This window comes from Nicotiana sylvestris, chromosome 11 (assembly GCF_000393655.2).
Source record: "Nicotiana sylvestris chromosome 11, ASM39365v2, whole genome shotgun sequence".
Taxonomy (NCBI): domain Eukaryota; kingdom Viridiplantae; phylum Streptophyta; class Magnoliopsida; order Solanales; family Solanaceae; genus Nicotiana; species Nicotiana sylvestris.
The window spans coordinates 44,916,068-44,937,797 of NC_091067.1; the positions used below are offsets into that span (position 1 = coordinate 44,916,068).

Sequence of the window (21,730 nt, forward strand, 5' to 3'; positions counted from 1 at the left end):
GGACTCTAGTGGTCTCGGTGGGTGGCACTGGTGGTCGTCCACCTCGTCTGGTAGCTCGTGTCCTCACCATCTGTGAGAGAATAGAATAACAGAAGTTTAGTACTCGGATCAACAAGTTCGCACGGCAAGAATTTCAAGAATATGAAGTTTTTCCTAAAGGTTCTGCAGCCTCTCGAGGATAAATACAGACGTCTCCGTACCGATCCGCGAGACTTTACTAAATCGGATCATGACTCGTGAGACCTATGTAACCTAGACTCTGATACCAACTTGTCACGACCCCAAACCCCGGTCGTGATGGCGCCCAACACATTGCTAGGCAATCCAGACCAACTATCAACCACAACCCATTTTCTTAAAAAAAATCCATTATCAGCTAACATAGTTTAATTACCAATTTAAACAAAATTATGTCTAAAACAGCAAGTTAAATATGCGGAAGTCAAAGAGATAATACTACTACACAGCCCACACTGATCTAGTGTCACAAGTCTAGAGACTGTAATACAAGTTCAACAACTTATTACATAAACAGTCTAGGAAATGTGGAAAATAATAGAATAGAAGGGAGAAATCAGGGCTGCAGACGTCATGCAGCTACCTCGATATCCTCGGCAAATGCTGAACGACTGGAAAGCTCTCACTCAACCTCTGGAGCACCCGGATCTGCACGCAAGGTGCAGGGAGTAATGTGAGTACTCCGACCCAGTGAGTAATAAGCATAAATAACGACTGAGAATAAGAAAACACGTATACACATGGTAATCTATAATGCAACAGTTACACAAGTAATATGAAAGCAGTAAATCGATGAAAGTCAGAATGAGACACTTCTACAATAGATAAACAGTTAATTGACAGACAATTAAAGAAAGTAAACACATAGAATAGTACCAGCCCCTCGGGCTCACTCTCAGAACAATATCAGCCCCTCGGGCTCACTCTCAGATCACAATGGGCACCCGCGCTCACTGGGGGTGTGCAGACTCTAGAGGGGCCCCTTACGGTCCAAGCGCAATATCAAGTCATCTCATGGCATCAAATCTAGGCCCTCGGCCTCATATCACTCAAGCCACCTCATGGCATATATATGTATCTCAGCCCCTCGGCCTCATATCAGTATCAGTGTATCCTCACATCTGGCCCTCGGCCATACTCAGTCCAAAAATCACATAAGCCCTTTGGGCATTAGTAAAACAGTAGTTCTTAGCCCAAAACATCATTTAAAATATCATTTAAGTTTTAGAAACCAAGTAAGAGTGGCTGAGTTGTAAAATAAGGGAAAACAACACGACTGAGTTTAAGTAATAAGTCAACACAGTGAGGAAATAGTGATAAAAATCCCTGAAGGGTTCAAATAGTTGGCACGAAGCCCAAATATGACAATCAATCCAAATCATGATGATAATAAATAAGTTTTAGTCAAATAAGCGGTAAAATCATCAATCGAGACGGACCAAGTCTCAATCCCCAGTAGTAAACGACCCCACGCTCATCATCAAGTGCATGTCTCACCTCAATATAGCACTACGATTTGCAATTCGGGGTTTCAAACCCTTAGGACATCATTTACAATCATTACTCACCTCGAACCGGCTAAAACTCTAGCTCGCGACGCCTTTGCCCCTAGAATCGGCCTCCACGCGCGTTGAATCTATCCAAAATCAGAACGAATATGTCACAATATGCTAAGGAAACAAAGCCCAAGCAAAAACAATCGAAAAATATCAAAATCCCGAAATTAGCAAAGCCTGAGCCCCAGGCCCACTTGTCGAAACTCAGAAATTTTCACATCAACGGGTCCCTTATCACCCCACGAGTTCATACATATCAAAAGTTATCAAATCCGACCTCAAATGGTCCTTCAAATCCCAATTCAAAAGTTCAAAATCCCAAGCCCTAGTTCTTTCATTTTTAGCTTAAGTTCCATGAATTTCTAGGTAAATTTCACAATAGAATCACATTTTATGTTCAAAAATCTTACCTCCAATCAATTCTCCTTGAATACCTATTTAATCACCTTCAAAAAGCTCTCAAAATGATCAACTATGAAGGAAAAATGACCAAAATCGCGGATGAAATAACTTAAAAGCTTTCTGCCCAGTTCTGACATCTCTTCATCACGATCGCGACCTAAACCTCGCGATCACGAAGCACAATTTTAAATTATCCAAAATTAATCTTACACGAATGCAACTAACCCTCCGTAAACGCGATGTTTCAGACTTTTATACCTACGCGAACGTGATCCCCCACACGCGAACACGAAGAACAAATTCCACTGGACCTCAAATCCTTATGCGCGAACGCGAACCTCCTCATGCGAACGCGAAGCAAAAACTCCTAACCTTACGCGAATGCGAGCCCTCAAACACGAACGCGAAGGTCTAAATCCTGGCCTTCCAAATTCCTCCTACGCGATCGCGATGTACCCCACACGATCGCGAATGCTTAATTGCGTGCAACACCTGAACTGAAAATCTGCAACACCTGAACCAAAAGCCCCAACACGTCCTAAAACCTCATTCAAACTTGTTCCAATCATCAAAACACCTCAAGCAACACCAAATCCACCAATTCACATCGAATTCAAGCCTAAGTTTTTCAAAAAACTTTCGAAATATGCTTTCGTTCAAAAACCCAACCAAAACACGTCCGAATGACCTGAACATTTGCACACACATCCCAAATGACATAACGAAGCTACTGCAACTCTTGGAATTCCATTTTGACCCCCAGATCAAAATCTCACCTACCAACCGGAAATCGCCAAAATCTCAACTTCGCCAATTCAAGTCTAATTCTACTCCGGACCTCCAAAACCAATTCCGATCACACTCCTAAGTCATAAATCACCTCCCGAAGTTAGACGAACCATTGGAACTCACATCCAAGCCCTCTAACATATAAGTCAACATCTGGTTGACTTTTCCAACTTAAACCTTCTTAAAAGAGACTAAGTGTCTCATTTCTTATCAAATCCACTCCGAACACAAACTAATCAACTCAACCTCATAAAACACGGATAAAGAAGCAAAAAGAACCAAAAATGGGAGAAATGGAGCTGTAACTCATGAGACGACTGACCGGATCGTCACACAATCTCATTAGGCACAATTGTTCATCATTCATGTTAAGGTGATAAAAGCAATTGAAGGATACTGCAGAAGTTACATATGGTCAGGAACAAATGAAATTACCAAGAAGTCACTGGTAGCTTGGAGCAGGACGTGTATGCCAAAATCAACAGGAGGATTAAACCTCACTAATCTCAAACTGTGGAACAAAGCAACCATAATAAAGACCTGTTGGGATTTAAAGACTAAAAAAGATACTTTATGGATTAAGTAGATTCATGAGTATTACATAAAAACACAAACGATGGAGAGTATGACTATCCCCTAACAAGATAGCTGGATGGTCAAGAAAATACTCAATGCAAGAGAGGGACTGAGGTATGTACAACCAAAAAACTTGAAGAATAAAAGCATGATCAGAAGAATATATTTGAAAATGGTTGGGGAGTTGCCTAAGGTTACATGGAAAATATCCTATGTAGCAATGAAGCAAGACCAAAAGCAGTGCTTATAACATGGTTGCAACAACAAGATAGGCTATTAACTGCTACAAGATTGGAAAGCTGGGGGATTCAAGTAGAAAATAGATGTGTAATGTGCAAAGAAGTAGTAGAAACCAGAGCTCAGCTGTTTGCAGAATGTCCAGTAGGAAGACAGGTTTGGAAGAAGCTCATGTAGTGGATACAACACAACTGGATGAATATGACTACATGGATCCAAATACAACATTGGATTGAACAAAACAAAAAAGGGAAAATTACCAAAGCAAAGCTAGTGAAGATGATGTATACAGAATATGTATATGCAATTTGGATGGAAAGGAACAACAAGTTTTTTGCGCAAAAGGAGAATACATGTAAATCAATGGCTCGAGAGATCGCCTATACTTGCCATGTTCGAGCTAATAGTGATACTAGGATAATGATTCAACAATATAAATTTCCTAGGTAGTAAAAGATATTAACTGCTTTGAGTAGAAGGGAATACAGATAGGAGAGTTGAGAGAATCAGACTGAGATATAAAGTCTGACTGATTTGTAAATATTACTCTTGGTTATTAATGAAAGTTATAATTACTAAAAAATGCCAAATTACTGAAAGGATGTGCCTTAAATATATCACGACGTGTAGATGAAAATATTAGGCTACAAGAGTCATGATGCTCATTTTTATAATGCATTACTTGCTCCAGGATGCCGTTAGAAAAGTGTTGCCCAAGAATAGTTTTTTGGCCTTGATTAAGTTGGGGAACTTCTTTAGAGCCATATGTAGCAAGGTTATAAGGCAAAGAGATCTTGATAAAAATAAAAGCTGAAATCAATGAAATTGAATGTGACCTTGAAAAGATCTTTCCTCCAACTTTTTTTGATATACTGGAATATTTGCCTATCCATTTAGTAAATAAAATTAAGCTTGGGGGTCCGACTCATTTAAGTTGGATGTATTCTATTGAGAGAAATCTGTGTCGGTATAAGGCATTTGTCTGTAACCAATATCATCCAGAAGCATCAATAGCAGAGGGCTTTTTGGCCGAAGAGTGCTTGACCTTTTGTTCGAGATACCTACATGATGAGGTAAAAACAAGATTTAGTAGGTATCAAAAAGAAGATGATGCGGGGGTTGAAATAGAGGGAGATGATTTATCACCTATATTCCCTAAGATAGGCCATCCAATCAGCAGTAAGAAGAAAAATAAAGGCAAGCCATTTACCATGGATTTATAATTATGTTTTGAAGCACATCGATATGCTCTGTTCAATACTGGAGATGAACAAATGGAGATGTTTATCCATTAAGACAATTGTCATTTTTATTATAAATTTTATTAATTTATTTATGCGATATGATATTTATACTTTATTCATAAAGGCCTAATAAATGAATTTGAAATATTCATATTTATAGGGAATATAAGAGTTTAATTGATAATCATACTAGACCAAATGCATGGATTAAAGCACGAAATCATAGTCAGGAATTTGGCAACTGGTTCAAAGAAAAAGTTAAATTGTGAAGTGCTCAATCATTTACGATGGCTAGCTAAAGGGCCTAATATAGTTGCAAAAAGATATACTGGATATTTCATCAATGGATATCGATTTCATACGATGGAACAAGATAGCTGAGTGAAGACTCAGAATAATGGAGTGACTATGTCAGCAACAACTGATAGTTTTGCTAGTGCTAGAGACGCAAATCCTATCGATGGAGAGGTTATCTATTATGAATATATTCAGTATATTATTGAGATTGATTATTGGGGTTGTTTTAGTCTTGTACTATTTAGATGTTATTGGTTTTATAATAAAATAGATGAATATGGCTTAACTCATGTATACTTCAATAGATTATGTAGTGTAGATGACTATTTTGTATGGGCATCTCAAGTACATCAAGTTTTGTAAGTGGAGGATCTAATTGAGAAAGATGTTTATTATCCAAGAAAGAAAGTCCCTCTTAACTTGTATGATTTGGAGGAAAAGAATTGTGATAATGTTGCAGACACATTTTGGAGGGAGCTTGTAATGACATTGGTTCTTCAATTAGATTACATGATGTAGATGTCATATGGTCGAGAGAAGATGTACCTAGTGATATCATTGATTTGCAATCTGATGAAGAACATTTATAAGATATAAATATAGAAACATCGGAAGAGGAGGATGATATTGATGATACTGATTGGGATTGGATGGATGCTGATGATTGAACTTCTGAACTTCTTCTAAATATACAAATATGAAAACCCTCAGAAGAGTTCTCTTTTGCGTTTTCTTCTTTGTACCACCACTTTGAAAGAAAATGAAAAAGAATGTTATTTGATATTGCTTCTTTGACTGTTCTATAATTTGGTTTGAATGTAATTTTCTTTGACTATTCCATAATTTAGATCGTAAATCAATTATTTATCTTCACATCAATCTTTATTTAAAGTCTGATGAGTATGATATGCATTTGAAAAAAGAGTAGTGGTATTCCTACTTGTCCGTATAGTGCTGCTCACATTTTAGCTGACCAGAGAAAGAATATTGAGGTCGCTAAAGTTGTTGGTATAAATTGGAACAATGCTTTAGAATTTCTTATATACAGAGAAATTCATTGGTCGTAAGGGCCTCACTGACAGAAGATAGGTACATTCGTCGATACTTCTATTACAGTATTTTACCTGTATGACTTTTCTATTTCACTTTTAACAAAGGTTAAAATGCTGCTAGGATATTTCTTGTTATATTTGATCACACGATTCAACTCGAAATCAGAAGATCTTTAGTTCTGATTGTGTCTGATGTTGCTGGCTTGGCATTTGAGGCCCACCTTTTGGCTGATTGGCTCTAACTATTTTTATTTTTATCATCTTGACAGAGTTTCATAGTCATGAAACAAGAAGAACGCTAGAAACAAAAGAAAAAATAAAAACTCGACAAGCATTAGTGCTGGAACACTTGCCTCCTTGGCATACCAAAAGAAGTTAGCGCTGACCAGGAAAACAAATGTTCTAGCTAGTTGTACATGATCGAGTGAAGATCATGAGCTTCTGCCAAATTTAGCTAAAGACCATCAGATACTAACACCACAAAATTCAGGTGTAGTAGCCCATATACAAATAGAAACAACTACCCCTGCAGCAGAAACATCAGAGGAACAAATTCAATTGATTTTTACAACTGTTGATGGACAAGAACAACGTGAACAGCAAGGTAAGAATTTTCCTACAAATACTGGCATTCCTTTTCAATTATAAAGTTGAAAAACATGTAATTTTATGGTTATCTATGGTTTGTATTATTGTAGATTCTTCTCCTCAAAAAAGGAAAAGAGGTAAAACAAAGATACTAAGCGTACATGGAAGGCGTGAGCGAAAATTGATCGTAGTAATTGAGAACAATCAACCTGTTGGTCCTACTAAAGATGTTGTGACAGAATTGAACAGTTTCCTCGGCACATTGGCAAGGAATGCGACTCTTTGCCCTCTTGATATACTTGATTGGAGGAAAATGGACACAAAAGATGATCTATGGGCATATACCAAGGTTTGAAGTTTCCAATTCAATTTTTGGTTGGATATATTTAAAAAAAATTGCACTAACCCATTAAAATAATTTGTAGGAGAAATATGATATTCCTGACACTGTAAAAAAATGGACTTTGGATACAATTCAAGCTGCTTGGAGAAGACACAAGAGTACTTTGAAAAAAAATCACTTTGAGGCCTGTGAGAATGATGAAATTCGACTGCAAAAAAGGCCTGAATATATTCCAACATCTCAATTTAAGGATCTCCTCAAATATTGGGGATCTGAAAAAGTCCAGGTAAGTCTATTACTTGCAGCAACTAAAGCTTATTACTTACAAATAATGGCATGCATGCACTTATATATAAAAAATAGGATAATGAACTGGACTGTCCGACCTATGGTACAACTTAACTGAACACCTCTTTGTCTGGTCTTGTTGACTCATTTCTTTGCAGAAAATGTCCGAGATCAATATTGAGAATCGAAAAAAATTGAAGAATCCACACACGGTTGGCAAAACAAGCTTTGTTGTAATCCGTAATAATTTGGTGTGGCTCTTATTTATCAGTAAATATAATCATGCTGCCATTTTTAAGAATATTTTTTATACTCACTCTTAATGTATCCAGGAAAAAGAGAAGAATACTTCCGACCCTTTATCACTTCGAGAATTCTTTGTGGCTACAAGAACAAGAAACCTGGAAGGTCATACGAGGACTCTGATGAAGATACAACTAGTAAAATTGTGCGAATTTTCGTCTAATTGCTTTTCTGTTGAGATAAATTATTTGTTGTTATTGACTTTTTATTTACTAGAATTCTCTTTTAAAAAAAATTGCATTATAGGCTGAAATGGAAAAGATTGAAACACAACAAAGTGAAGATGGTAGCAATTATGTTAATGCATTTGCAGCCATTATGGGATGAACATCTGGGACGTCTTAGATTGTATAGACGAGGGGTTACAAGAACTTCTTTGAAAGGAAAAATGGGACATTTTGAATCCTCTTCAAATGCTACAAATGATCTGGTGCAACAAATGGAAGAGAGGATGATAAGAATGTTTGAGAAACAAAAGGAACAGTACGAGGAACAAAAGAGAATGATGCGACAAGAAATTCTAGGAGATATCTTTAAACAATTTCAGCATGCAGGAATGCCAATTGATCCTAATATTTTAGCAACCATGTGTGCTCGTTCACCAGGAGAAGCTTCTTTTGCACAACAAGTAGCTATTCAACCAATAAATAGGCCATCTTTTGATAGTAGCAATCAAGGTTAGAACTCTTTTTTTTCTAACAACCTATCTTTTATTTGTGACGAGCTCGCAACTGTTGTATGTTGTATGCTTTATGTTTCACTGTTACTTATAATTTTTAAATACCACAACAGACTACTCACTGTGCGAAACAAGAACCTAGTTGAGTTCATACTAGTATTGCGTGAAACACCATCAGTGCCTGGAATAGTGCACTTTCAGATTCTTTTTTGAGAATGAAAGTGATTGGTAAAGTTCAATTTAAGATGCTAAAATGTATCTATGCAGAACTAGTAAACTTTTATTACAATATAGACTGGTACACAACATGCTTTTGTAACTAGTATATTTGTCACGATCCCAAACTGACTCGGTCGTGATGGCGCCTATCGTGAAACTAGGCCAGCCGACATATTTCCAATTTAATTCACATTTCATTTAAAAACTTAAGTAAAGCCATTTCTCAACTAAAATTCGATAAAGATATAAAGTTAAAAATCAACAAAGCGGAAAAAAGTTATAAGCCCGACCTCGGGTGTCACTAAGTCATGAGCGATACTACAATAGTTCTGAAACAAGACAAGACCAAAACAGTCTGGAAATAACAACATGTACTAATAGGAAGATAGAGAAGGAGGAAAGCAGAACTGCAGTCACCAGGCAGTTACCTCGCTATCTCCGTGAAGTCCGCGACTGGAATAGTCAACAGCCGCTACCATGCCCTGAGATACCTGGATCTGCATACAAGGTGCAGGGGGTAACGTGAGTACACCAACTCAGTATGCAACAAGTCCAGACTATGGACTGTCAGATAGTGACGAACCAAACCTCAATAGGTAATACAATTTAACTGTACAGAAAAGTAGATATGCTTACAGTTCAAGCAAATACTCAGCAGTAAATAAATACAGTCTGAATAGTACGGAGTACAAAGCTCGGGAATCTCGAAGTACCAATGCACAAATAGTATGATCAATATTCCTTATACCTCCATTCACACGCTCAACCACTCGGTACTGTATATGGTCATCCGACCCAGGGAAGATCCATTCCGAAATATATACTCATCACTGACCACAGTCATCCAGTACCGAGGAAGACCATTCCATCCCTACGGAGAAAATCCATCTCCAGGTATAAATACTTAGGACAAGATCCATGTCCAGGGAAGATCCATCCCTCAATATCATCAACTGCGCTTACTGGGGGTGTAAAAATTCCGGAAGGGCTCCTCTTAGCCCAAGCGCTATAACAAGCCAAGGAAAGCATAATCAATATCTCGTTGTGGCGTGCATCCCGATTCCATACTATCACTCAATATCAGTCTCTTGGCCTCACTTAGTCATCACTCTCCAGTCTCATACACATGGGCTCAAAATGTCATGATACTAGCCCGAACAATCATATGATATGTCAAATAACAATAATCGAGACTGACGCATGATATAATATGCATGAACAGGACTGAGTATAGAATATCAATGAAGCAAATGCTATGATAGCAAGAAACGACCTCTCGGGTCTCAACAATATTGGCGTGAAGCCTTTAACGTGATAATTAGCATGATTATAGCTTGTTAACTTAATCACATAATTGCAATACAGTTATTAGCAAGAAAGAGTCACTAGGCAGTGTCATGGAATGATCCAGGCCGTGATTCTTACGGTGCACGCACACACTCCCGTCACTTGGCATTGCGTCACCTCGACAGTAGTCATAGAACACATAGTTCGGCGTTTTGAACCCTAAGAACCAAGTTTGGAAGTGTTACTTACCTCAAATCAAGCCAAACTCTAGCCCGCGATGCCCTTGCCTCTTGTCGGCCTCCAAATGCCTCGAATCTAACCAAAAGCAGTACATATCATTAATACACGTTAAAGGAACAAAGCTCAAGCAAAAATAATTAAATTAACTCAAAAATCCCAAAATTGGCCAAACCTGACCCCCGGGCCCACGTTTCGGAATTCGATATAAATCACATCACAAGAATCTTCATCCTCCCACGAGTCTATACATACCAATAATATTAAAATCGGACCTCAAATGGACCCTCAAATCCCCAATTTAAACTCTCCAATTTCAAACCCTAATCCCTCAATTTTAACCCTAAAATCCCACAAATTTCATGACTAATTAGTTAGAAATTACCATATAATCGAGTATTGAGTTCACAAATCTTACCTCCAAGCATTACCCCTTGAATCCCTCCTCAAATCCTCTCAAAAAGCTCCAAACCCGTCTAAAAAATGGAGGAAATAAGCTGAAAATCGCGAAGGAATGCTTATGTAGTTTCTGCCCAGGCATTTCTGCACCTGCGGCCCCAAACACGCACCTGCGCGACCACATCTGCGGTTCAACAGGTCGCACCTGTGGAAGTCACTTATCCGCCCAAAACCGCATATGCGGTCAATTACCCGCACCTACAACATCCCAGGTGCGCTCACCTCACCGCATATATGGCTCCTGCCCTTCTCAACCTTGGTTGCTTCTGCGGTCCTTTCTTCTCTTCTGTCTGCAGGTACAGTTATGACAGGAACAGCAGCTGAAGCTGCTCAAACTCAATTCCAATCTTTCCGACAATCTTTCGAAATCAACCCGAGGCCCCCGGGACCTCAACCAAAAATACGAACAAGTCACATATCACCATTCAAACTCATACCAACCCTTGGAACACTCTAAACAATATCGAAACACCAATTCACCCTCAGATTCAAGCCTAAGGATTTCCAAACTTCCAAATTCTGCAATCGATCCAAAAACCTATCAAGCCTCATCCGCATGACCTGAAACTTTGTACACACATCCCAAATGACACAACGGACCTACTACAATTTCCGAAAATTCCATTCCGACCCCGATATCAAAATTTCCACTACCAACCGGAAAATGCCAAAATTCTAATTTCTTCAGTTCAAGCCTAAATCTACCACGGACCTCCAAAATATATTCCGATCACGCTCCGAAGTCTCAAACCACCTCACGAAGCTATTTGAACCATAAAAACCAAGTTCCTAGATCATTTGCTTACAAGTCAACTTCCGGTTGACTTTTCCAACTAAAGCTTCCCAAAAAGAGACTAAGTGTCTAATTTCTCTACAAAACCACTCCGAACTCAAACCAACGAACGTGATACGATGAAATGTAGCTGAACAACACATAAAGAAGCAGAAATGGGGAAAACAGAGCGGTAACTCATGAAACGACAGGCCGGGTCGTTATAATATTCTCCTTGGATTTCAAGGCGACTCTTCTGTACAATAGGATAGAAGTTTTATGAGTTTAGGTGCTTTTGGTGATAACAAATTTGGAAAGATCTGCAACGATTGGTAATACATGAATCCGTCATTTGTCTTTCCAGAAATGAATTAAAAGCACATTAAGAAGCAGCATTTTACTAAAATAGTCCATGCGTCATGCAATTTTGTTCAAATATCAGGTAGTTTAGTTATCTAAATCAGTGCAGTTATTAAATTTTCTTCTTTGGTAAAAGTTGGTCTATTTAATTCATTACCTTTATTCGGCATTTGTCATGTTGTTGGCATTAGCTGCTACAACTCTATTCTTTCCTTAGGTAGATTTAATTTCATGTACACCTTGATTTATAGCTTCATTTAAGATTGCAGTAATTGTAAGATTTTGTACTTTTATACTGCTTGATATAAAATTGCAGTCATCACAAACATGCACAACTTTGGTTTTAGTCACATAAACTTGTTAGCAATTTTACTTCAATATATGGTTTTCAAATCTATTCATGTGGTCATATGGACTCTGAGAAACACACTTCTGTTTTATCTGTGCACTCTTATTCATTGCTTGGTGTAACATTTTGCACACTTACACTTCTAATACTTTTTTATAACTTGATTTTCTAAGGTGGCAATGTCAATTTCCTATTTTGTTGTGTCGTCTAAGTACTTATATTATTTTACTGGTGTTAATATATAGTACAATAATTGTAGTATTGAGAAGGAAATATTTTTCCTTTTTCCTATCCTCTGATTATTGTTGTTTTTGTTGAATGTATAGGTGAACCAAATGATCAAGGGGGAGATGAAAGCAGTGAAGACCTTACCTAATAGTATTGGTTGTACAATCTTCAGACAATTTAGGAATGTTTTTATTTTTGAATTTTGCAAACTTATATATACCAACTCTTGAATTATTAAATACTTTTTATCGTATATTTTGCTTTATAAATGGATAATCGTAGTTGTATATTTTGAATGATGAACCTATTTTCATTTCATCCATTATATATTAATTTTAGTGTATTATATATTTATCCAATTGCGATAGGTGATCAATAACAACTGCGAATAGCTCCCAACAGCCATTGCAGTAGTTCCTTATAACCATTGCAGTAGCTTGTAATAATCGTTTCAATAGATAAAACAAAACAGTATCAGCAAATGTTGTAATATCTATAGCAACAATTCTTAGCCGTTGCAATACACATATAGCGGCAGTTATAGACCGTTGCCCTAACTCACTACTAATCGTCGTAATTGATCATAGTAAAAGCCTCGCAATAGAAGCTCCTAAGGCAACGGTCAGGTAACCGTTGCCTTAAACCGTTGCAATATCCCTATAGCGACACTTGATCCCAAAACAGACCCTAAACCGTGACTAGGTGTATCGCAACGGTTATCCATCCTATGGCAACGGAATGTGTGTCGTTGCCATAGGCCTATTTTCTAGTAGTGAAAATTTCACCAGAACATTCTACCATGGACTAAAAGATGCTGACAAGACAAGAAACTCTTCGTCCTGAAGGTGACGTGTTCGACTCATAGGGCATCTTAATTTTGTATAGACTCACTCTAATTATGTACGAGACCATTTCATAAAATGATTTTTCACCAAAACATTCTGCAATGGAGAAAATCATGGCTAAACAAAAAAAAAGTACTATCACGCTTGTTTTATTTGTTGTTGTTGTTTCCTGTATAGTACTTCTTATCTGGTATAAATATGGAATAATGGAAGAGCAAGTTTTAACTTTTCCACTCTTAGATATATATTATCCTCTTTATCAGCTACCTACCGCAGTAACATATGTAAATATAAATGATATAACTGAAACAAAAATTAATTCGAGCCCACAATTCACAGTGTTTCCTTAAGGAATTTAATCCCCTCCTAGTACCCAAGGTTATGGATTATTTCCTCCCAGGATAAAACAAATTACACATTGGTGTAGCGGTACTTCAAACTCCAGTATTTCAGCGAACGCAAAGTTCGGCAGCAAATCACACTTACAGTTGCTTTGTTTGTAGTTTTAAAACAATGCAGAACAAGGGAGGAGAACTCAGAAGTCGAATGGAAATTCTGAGAGGAAGGAATGCAATGTATAGCCGATGTTGAATTCTTAATGAAGAGGATATCAGATTGCAATTCGTTTTTCCAGTGTATACATAGTGTATACAGAGTGTAGTTTGAGTGTATACATAGTGTATATCAATTATATACAGAGTGTATATCAATTGTATACTGAGTGTTTCGAGTGTTTTTTTCCGGTGTGTTCTTCTTTCTCTACAACTTCTGCTCTATTTATAGCAGTCATCTGAGAGAAATTTGCCCCCTCCATGGTGGAACAAGCATTAGGATATCATGGAGGAAGCACTTACATGGTGGAATGAACACTTGCTTGGTGGGAGGAGCACTTGGCCATGGTGGGAGGTGCACTAGGCATCTTGTTGCTTTCTTGGTGCAACACAATACACGGATTGGAAAACATCCGTTACAAACACGGATTATATCACGTTAATATTCACTATTAACAAATAAATTTGGTCCAAATAATTAATCAATCGATCGATCATTTGATCAAATCCAAATCCAAATCCAAATCTCATTTCCCATTCACTCTCATTTTAAGACTATTTCATCTTAAACAAAAACTCAACAATCCAAAACTCAACAATCCCCCACATGAATGGGGAATGGCTATATCACGGAAGTATGCATGAAAAACTTGTGTGATTTGCAAGCAAGAATTAATTGCATCTGGATAAGTAGGTTTCCCTTTGAACTTTCCGTAGTGAACTTATGTCGGATATACTCGGTCAATCGGTAGATTTGATATCTTTGAACCGTCGAACTTTAGTGTATACCTAGACAACCATAAGTCACACAATCAATCCCTTAACCGTCTTTGGTTCTCATTGTTGTGTTCGTTTCAGCCATGAACACTGCCTGGTTTCATAAGTGCGTAGAGAATTGGCCTTGCAAAATTCTCCTTGAAGCGGCTAACACTTCACACTTACATAGGTGATTCCTAAACGTGGCATCCCGTAGATACACTATTTGATATACCCTGTATCAAATTTAGAAATCATTAAAAAGCCTTAATGTTTTATCCTTGGTACTGAACATTGTCTCATCACGAGAATGGACTAAAAAAATTTGTTGACAATGTTGAACCGTCATTAATGACTTTGTTTGATCTCCTTGAACCTAGATCTTGGGATCTCCAGTCTTCTAGGTAGAGTTTCCGCCACAATGACTTGTTCTCGGCCATAGTCTCATTCCCCTCGATGATTTCTCAACTACCTCTCTAGTTAGACCTTTTGTAAGTGGATCCGACATATTATCACTTGACTTTACATAGTCAATCATAATAATTCCTCTAGAGAGAAGTTGCCTAACGGTTTTATGTATTCGTCGTATATGATGAGATTTACCGTTATACATAACGCTCTCAGCCCTTCCAATTGCCGCTTGGCTATCACAGTGTATGCATATTGGTGCCAACGGTTTGGGCCAAAATGGAATGTCTTCCAAGAAATTCCGGAGCCATTCAGCTTCTTCACCGGCTTTATCTAAGGCTATGAACTCAGCCTCCATTGTAGAGCGGGCAATACATGTTTGTTTGGACGACTTCCAAGATACCGCTCCTCCACCAATAGTGAATACATATCCACTTGTGGACTTCGAATCAGTTGAACCGGTGATCCAATTTGCATCACAATATCCTTCAATCACCGCAGGATATTTACTGTAGTGCAAATCAAAGTTTTGGGTATGTTCTAAGTATCCCAAAACTCGTTTCATTGTCATCCAATGAGATTGACTTGGATTGTTCGTGTATCGACTTAGTTTACTTATAACACAAGCTATATCTGGTCGTGTACAATTCATGATGTACATTAAGCATCCCAACACACGAGCATAATCCAATTGTGATATGTTTTGGCCTTTATTCTTTGCTAGTGCAAGATTTACGTCAATTGGAGTCTTTGCAACTTTAAAGCCCAAGTGCTTGAATTTTTCAAGTACTGTCTTAATATAATGAGATTGTGACAATGCCAGACCTTGAGGAGTCTTTTGGATCTTAATCCCCAGAATTAAATCCGCAATTCCCAAGTCCTTCATATCAAACTTGCTAGTTAGCATACGCTTAGTAGCATTTATGTTGGCAATGTTATTACTCATTATCAGCATATCATCCACATATAGGCAAACAATGACTATGTGATTTGGAACATTTTTAATGTACATTCATTTATCTTAAAACCATTTGACAACATTGTTTGGTCAAATTTCGCATGTCATTGTTTGGGTGCTTGTTTTAGTCCGTAAAGGGACTTAACAAGTCTACATACCTTATTTTCTTTACCTGGAACCACAAACCCTTCAGGTTGTTCCATGTAAATTTCTTCCTCCAACTCTCCATTTAAGAAGGCCGTTTTAACATCCATTTGATGAATTTCAAGACCATACACTGCAGCTAATGCTACTAACATCCGTATGGACGTAATCCTTGTAACTGGGGAGTATGTATCAAAGTAGTCAAGACCTTCTCGTTGTCTATACCCTTTGACAACAAGTCTTGCCTTAAATTTATCAATAGTGCCATCATCTTTCATTTTTCTCTTAAAAATCCATTTAGAACCCAAAGGTTTATTTCCAGGAGGAAGATCAACCAATTCTCATGTATGGTTGTTCAATATGGATTCTATTTCACTATTGACTGCCTCTTTCCAGAACAATGATTCCGAAGAAGACATAGCTTCTTTAAATGTTCGAGGCTCATTTTCCAATAAGAAAGTCACAAAATCTGGTCCAAACGAAGTAGACGTTCTTTGACGTTTACTACGTCTTGGATCCCCCTGATTAAATGTACTTTCTTTTGTTTCTTCCCGAGGTCATTTAGATCCTTCACCAATTGACTCGCATTCCTTTTTATACGGATATATATTTTCAAAGAATTCAGCATTATCTGATTTTATAACCGTATTATTATGAATGTCAGGATTTTCTGATTTATGAACCAGAAATCGATATGCTTTACTATTAGTCGCATATCCTATGAAAACACAATCAACTGTTTTCGGTCCTATTTTTACCCTTTTGGATTTAGGAACTTGCACTTTTGCCAAACACCCCCACACTCTAAAATAATTCAAGTTGGGCTTCCTTCCTTTCCATTTTTCATATGGAATGGATTGTGTTTTGCTATGGGGTACTCGATTTAGTATTCGGCTGGCCTAAAACTAGAATTCATATGGAAGCTATTTTACAAATGTATGCATACATTTGTAAAATCCTAAAACTAGAATTTGATTGAATACTAACAGAAGAAGGGAGGAGCTTGACCTGGGGAAAGAATATTTTATTTCACTCGGGGGTCGTTTGGTACTTTTACATGCAAGTTAAGGCATGATCTATTTATGCGGTGATTAATTAAGAGAAAATCTCACTTTATACCCATTAATTTTAAACTATTTACGTTTTAATGTCCAGACCCAAATTATTTACTACTTCTACCCATGGGGCCCAAACTATTTACCCGGTTATAATGAAATAGAAGTGGAAGAAACCTGGAAAGCAGAACAACGCCGAATATGTATTGGGGAAGGAAGTTAGCACGAGAGGGTTGGTGCTTAGAGCTGTAAATGGAGTTCCATTCTTCCTCTATTTTCTTCTTCTTCTCTAAACCCATTAGTTTTCTAGAGTTAACACTTGAATTCGTTTCCATTTCTATTATGGGGTTTAATTCTAAAATGATTTTCTCTTATTGTAGTATTCTGGGGTTCATCATCAATGGCAATTCACACTTGTTTCTCACTAATACCTTCTTCTTTCCCTTCACCCAAACTCGTTTTTGGAGATTTATTGCACAAAAATTCAAATCCACCATTGAAAGACCTTGAATCTTGAAACTCATAACTTGGTTTGTTTGAGTTTTTAATTATTTTGATCTGATCCGATCCGATCCTATATGGGTTTGTTTGGAAAGTTGATTGGAGATTATAGCTAAAGTTTTAGTCAATTTGGTGGAGATGTTGTAGTAGATTTTAGAAGTTTGGGTTGAAATATAGCTGAACAAGAGAAGAAGACGAATTTGTATTGTATACTCAAATAGTATACAAATATACCATTTTGGTATATAATTCATTCCAACTATATACTCTATTAGTATAGCTATATACTATATTGGTATCATATGCTAGTTGAATTATTTTTAGTTGTATTATCTGTATTTATTAGTACAATATTTGATTTTCTTTTAATAATAGCAATATAGTTCAATATCTTGAAATACTTTATTACATTAATATGTGGTACACTATTTTTTTATTTTTCTCTTTATGCATGTGTGTTATGTAATAGTAGTATAGTCATATAGTTGCCGGAAATTAACCAGTAATTGTATACCATGTTGGTATAGTTATATGCCATATTGGTATCATATGGTAGTTTGAACATTTTTTTTGATTGTTTTGGCTGCATTTTTAAGTGAATTCTATTCTGAAATTATTTATATGAACGTGATTTGCAGTGCTGGAAATTTTTTGTGCTAATGGATATAGATTATGTGTATTATGTAATAATTTTTATAATTATAGGCAATTGTTGCAACAACCCATACAAGTATATACCCTGTTAATATATGGAATGAGCAAGTTGCTTTGCGAATATTTAGCTTGCAATGCGAGCATGTAATTTTCTCATACTTTTATTGTATCCTTTAATGTTTTGGTACAGTAGTATAGTCACAGATAGTTGTAGCAATATTCTAGAGCAATCATATACTCTGTTGGTATACATGTATACCATATTGGTATCATGTGGTACTAGAAGTCTTTTTTGCTACTTATATTTTTATTGCATTTTTCAATATTTTATTATCATTTCTATTTTCTATTCTAACTAGTATATATAGAGATTTAGTGGTCGTAGATTATATTGTTTTGCTCCATCACTGGTTGGTGTTACTGCTAATGGTAGAGTATGTACTAATATTTGTAGGGAAGGAGATCAAGGTTTGCATGGCAATCACGTGGAATTAAAAAAGGAACAAGAAATAAAGAAAAAAAAATAGAAAAAAAATAAAGAAGGAGTCAAATTTGAGTGTGAAATAAGTTATGGTAGAAATAACAATAATACGATTTGGGCAAAAATAAATGAATAAAAGCGAAAAAATAGGAAGAAAATGAGAAAAAAGAAAAGGAGAAAAGAAAAGAAAAAGGGAAAAAAGAAAATAAAAAAGAATTGGAGAATAAAGAAAAAATTCCCTACAAAAACTACTATGGATAGGAAATGTAATTAGTTTATGGGTAGAAAAATAAATGAGTAGACAAGGGTAAATAATTTTATTTTTGTGGGTAACTGTGTCAAAACCCCATTAATTAAGGGGTTATTATGGAGAAAACTACCCTCTATAGCCTCTCAAAATTTTAATAGCTCATGTTTTGTCCTACTTACAAAAAATGGCCCTTCGGCCCAAACGTATTGAATATAGTAGCCGAAAGGAATAAGCATGACAACACAAGCGCTTGTAGCTCAATGGATAAAGCGCATGTTTCCTAAGCTGAAGGTCGCAGGTTCGACCCCTACCTAGCGTGATAGAGCAACCCTTTTTTGCCCTTTTAAATGTACTTCTAGATCTGATAAGTATTAGCTAACAATTGAATGAAATATGTAATGCAGGTCATATACGAAATGTCTATTTTTGTATATTTTTTGTATAATAACAGTCTATTTTTGTATATTTTTTGTATAATAACAGACTATTTTTGTATATTTTTTGCATAGTGATAGTCTATTTTGTATATTTTTTGTATAGTAACAGTCTATTTTGTATAGTGATCGTCTATTTTGTATATTTTTTGTATAGTGAGAGCTAATTGTATATAAATTGTATAGTTGCAGTCTATTTAGTATATTTTTATATAGTGATAGTCTATTTTGTATAATGACAGTCTATTTAGTATATTTTTTGTATAATGACATTCTATTGTTGTATATATTTTGTATAGTGACACTCTATTTGTATATAAATTGTATAGTGACCGTCTATTTATATATAAATTGTATAGTGACAGTCTATTTTGTATAATTTTTGTATAATATCAGTCTATTTTGTAGATATTTCAATTTTTTCATAGTCATCTCCTCTGTTCTTCCTCTCATTGAGAAACCAGCCACCGGCGTCCATGGCCTCACAGTTGCCAAAAATGGTAACAAGATCGCCGTAGTTTTAAATTTTTAGCCAAAGATCTTCAAAATATTATCTACATATTTACAGAAACTATAAGAGAAAATCAGAGAAAGAAGACAAAGTTGTCTCTCTCGTTGCCTATACACTACTCCTTTCGCTTTCCTCTTCTTCCCTATAGGTTGCTGCAACTGAAATATGTTGATGTACAGGAACATTTGCAAGAAATATGTCACGATGAATACTTAAAGCTCGGGCTCCCTTCTCAACTGGACCAGCAGAATATGAAGACATTTTCAGCATCTTATCACTCTCGAGGAACTCCAATGCCTGATGTTGCATATACACCTTGAGATCTGCACACTCCTCGATTGATGGCAAAAGCAGAGCACTAAATCGAGGATCTCTTCCTATCACTTTGCACAACCTCTTGATCGCTCTCCATACCTATGGCCTTCATGACAATCATGATGGGGACCTTGGTTTTGAACATATTCAACTCCAAGGACACCTTTTCTTTCTCCATTATTACAATTGTTTTGCTTTTTGTTTTTTCTGTGCTGCTGGTAACATTGCAAGGGAATTCGATCAGTGAAGTTTCCGGCTAGAACTTGTCATTATTTTTAGGCTATGACTTGTATGGGTCAATTTGTGGGCTACCGGATGATATTTATTTTGCCCGATGGGCTATAAATGAAGTTCTCTCGTTATTATGTACGTGGTGATAAGGGCGGATCCAACACCTTAGTTACGAGTTTAATTGAACCCATAACTTCTATTCATGACACGGATTTTAAATATAAAATTCACTAAAATTGCTGAAAATTTTGAGCTATGAACCTAAAACTCATAATGTGATGGGTTTCAATGGTTGAAATTGAAATCTTGAAGCTTAGAATTAAAATTCTAGATCTATTTTTACGTAGTAATTAATACTGAGAGAATTGTTTTGCGCTAATTAACAACGAAAGGTTATTGTTAATATCTATAAGGATATTTTTATATTTTAAATAGTTTAGTTCCTTTATTGCGATATATTTATTATTAGGTAACACTCTATTGTGTATAAAGTAATTCAATGAGCCCCGCACAAATATGGATATATGTAATGACCCGGTCAGTCGTTTTCAGTACTAGCTTTAATTTTAGTATTTCGAGACCTCCTATAGTTTCATTTGATGTATATTGATTTTCATGCGTGGTCCATGTCATTTTTCGAAAATCTTTTTCGCAATTTTTTTAAGAAAATGTGATTTTTGAGTTTAAAAGAGACTAGAGTTGACCACGGTCAATATTTTTAGTAAACGACCTCGAATCGGTGTTTTGATTCTGGTAGGTTCGTATGATGTTTTTGGAATTATACGCATATTTGGTTGGAGTCTCCGGTGACCCGAGCGCATTTCAGCGCATTATGTGAAAAATTAAAAATTTTGACTTTAAAATTGAAAATCTTGAGTTTTAATGATAAATTCTTGTTATTTGATGTTAATTTGTTGATTTAAGTGAGCGAGCAAGTTCGTTGGATGTTATTACGCTTGTGTGCATGTTTGATTTGGAGTCCGAGGGGCTCAGGTGAGTTTTGGATGCTTAGCATACTGATTTTTGTCTTAGAAAGAATGTTGGTACATCATGTCAGCAGGTCTCGCATTTGCGAGAACCTGTCTGGTGGGGGCTGGGTTAGCTTTGCTTTTGCGAAGTTAAGTCCTCAAATACAATGGTGGTGATATTCGCATTTGCGAGTTTTTGGGTCGCATTTGCAACTCTGAGGAAAATGGGGTAGACTCGCATTTGCGAGTTTATAGTTCGCATTTGCAGACAGCCGTGCGTTCACATTTGCAATAATTTCATCACATTTGACATTATAGCAGGCTCAGAGACTGTTTCGCTTTTGCGATCATCGTAATTGCCAAATATATTTCGCAATTACGATAT

The 21,730-nt window shown here is 36.5% G+C and overlaps 1 protein-coding gene across 1 annotated transcript; it reads left to right on the top strand.

The window, feature by feature from the left end:
* The first annotated feature begins 6,145 nt into the window (after nucleotides 1-6,145).
* Nucleotides 6,146-12,454, top strand: LOC104243917 (uncharacterized). The gene is made up of 8 exons (XM_009799196.2): nucleotides 6,146-6,208; nucleotides 6,441-6,775; nucleotides 6,870-7,108; nucleotides 7,185-7,388; nucleotides 7,549-7,641; nucleotides 7,723-7,838; nucleotides 7,940-8,370; nucleotides 12,382-12,454. Exons 3-8 carry the CDS (start codon nucleotides 7,073-7,075, stop codon nucleotides 12,429-12,431), a joined length of 930 nt encoding a protein of 309 aa, XP_009797498.1. The 5' UTR covers nucleotides 6,146-6,208; nucleotides 6,441-6,775; nucleotides 6,870-7,072; the 3' UTR covers nucleotides 12,432-12,454.
* The last annotated feature ends 9,276 nt before the right edge of the window (nucleotides 12,455-21,730 follow it).

What these genes read in the sequence shown, in the direction of transcription:
- LOC104243917 (XM_009799196.2), top strand. Translation starts at nt 7,073, where the DNA reads ATGGACACAAAAGATGATCTATGGGCATATACCAAG. An exon ending in ATCTATGGGCATATACCAAG is followed by an intron (nt 7,109 to 7,184) that starts GTTTGAAGTTTC and finishes AATAATTTGTAG; the next exon opens with GAGAAATATGATATTCCTGA. An exon ending in TTTTGATAGTAGCAATCAAG is followed by an intron (nt 8,371 to 12,381) that starts GTTAGAACTCTT and finishes TTGAATGTATAG; the next exon opens with GTGAACCAAATGATCAAGGG.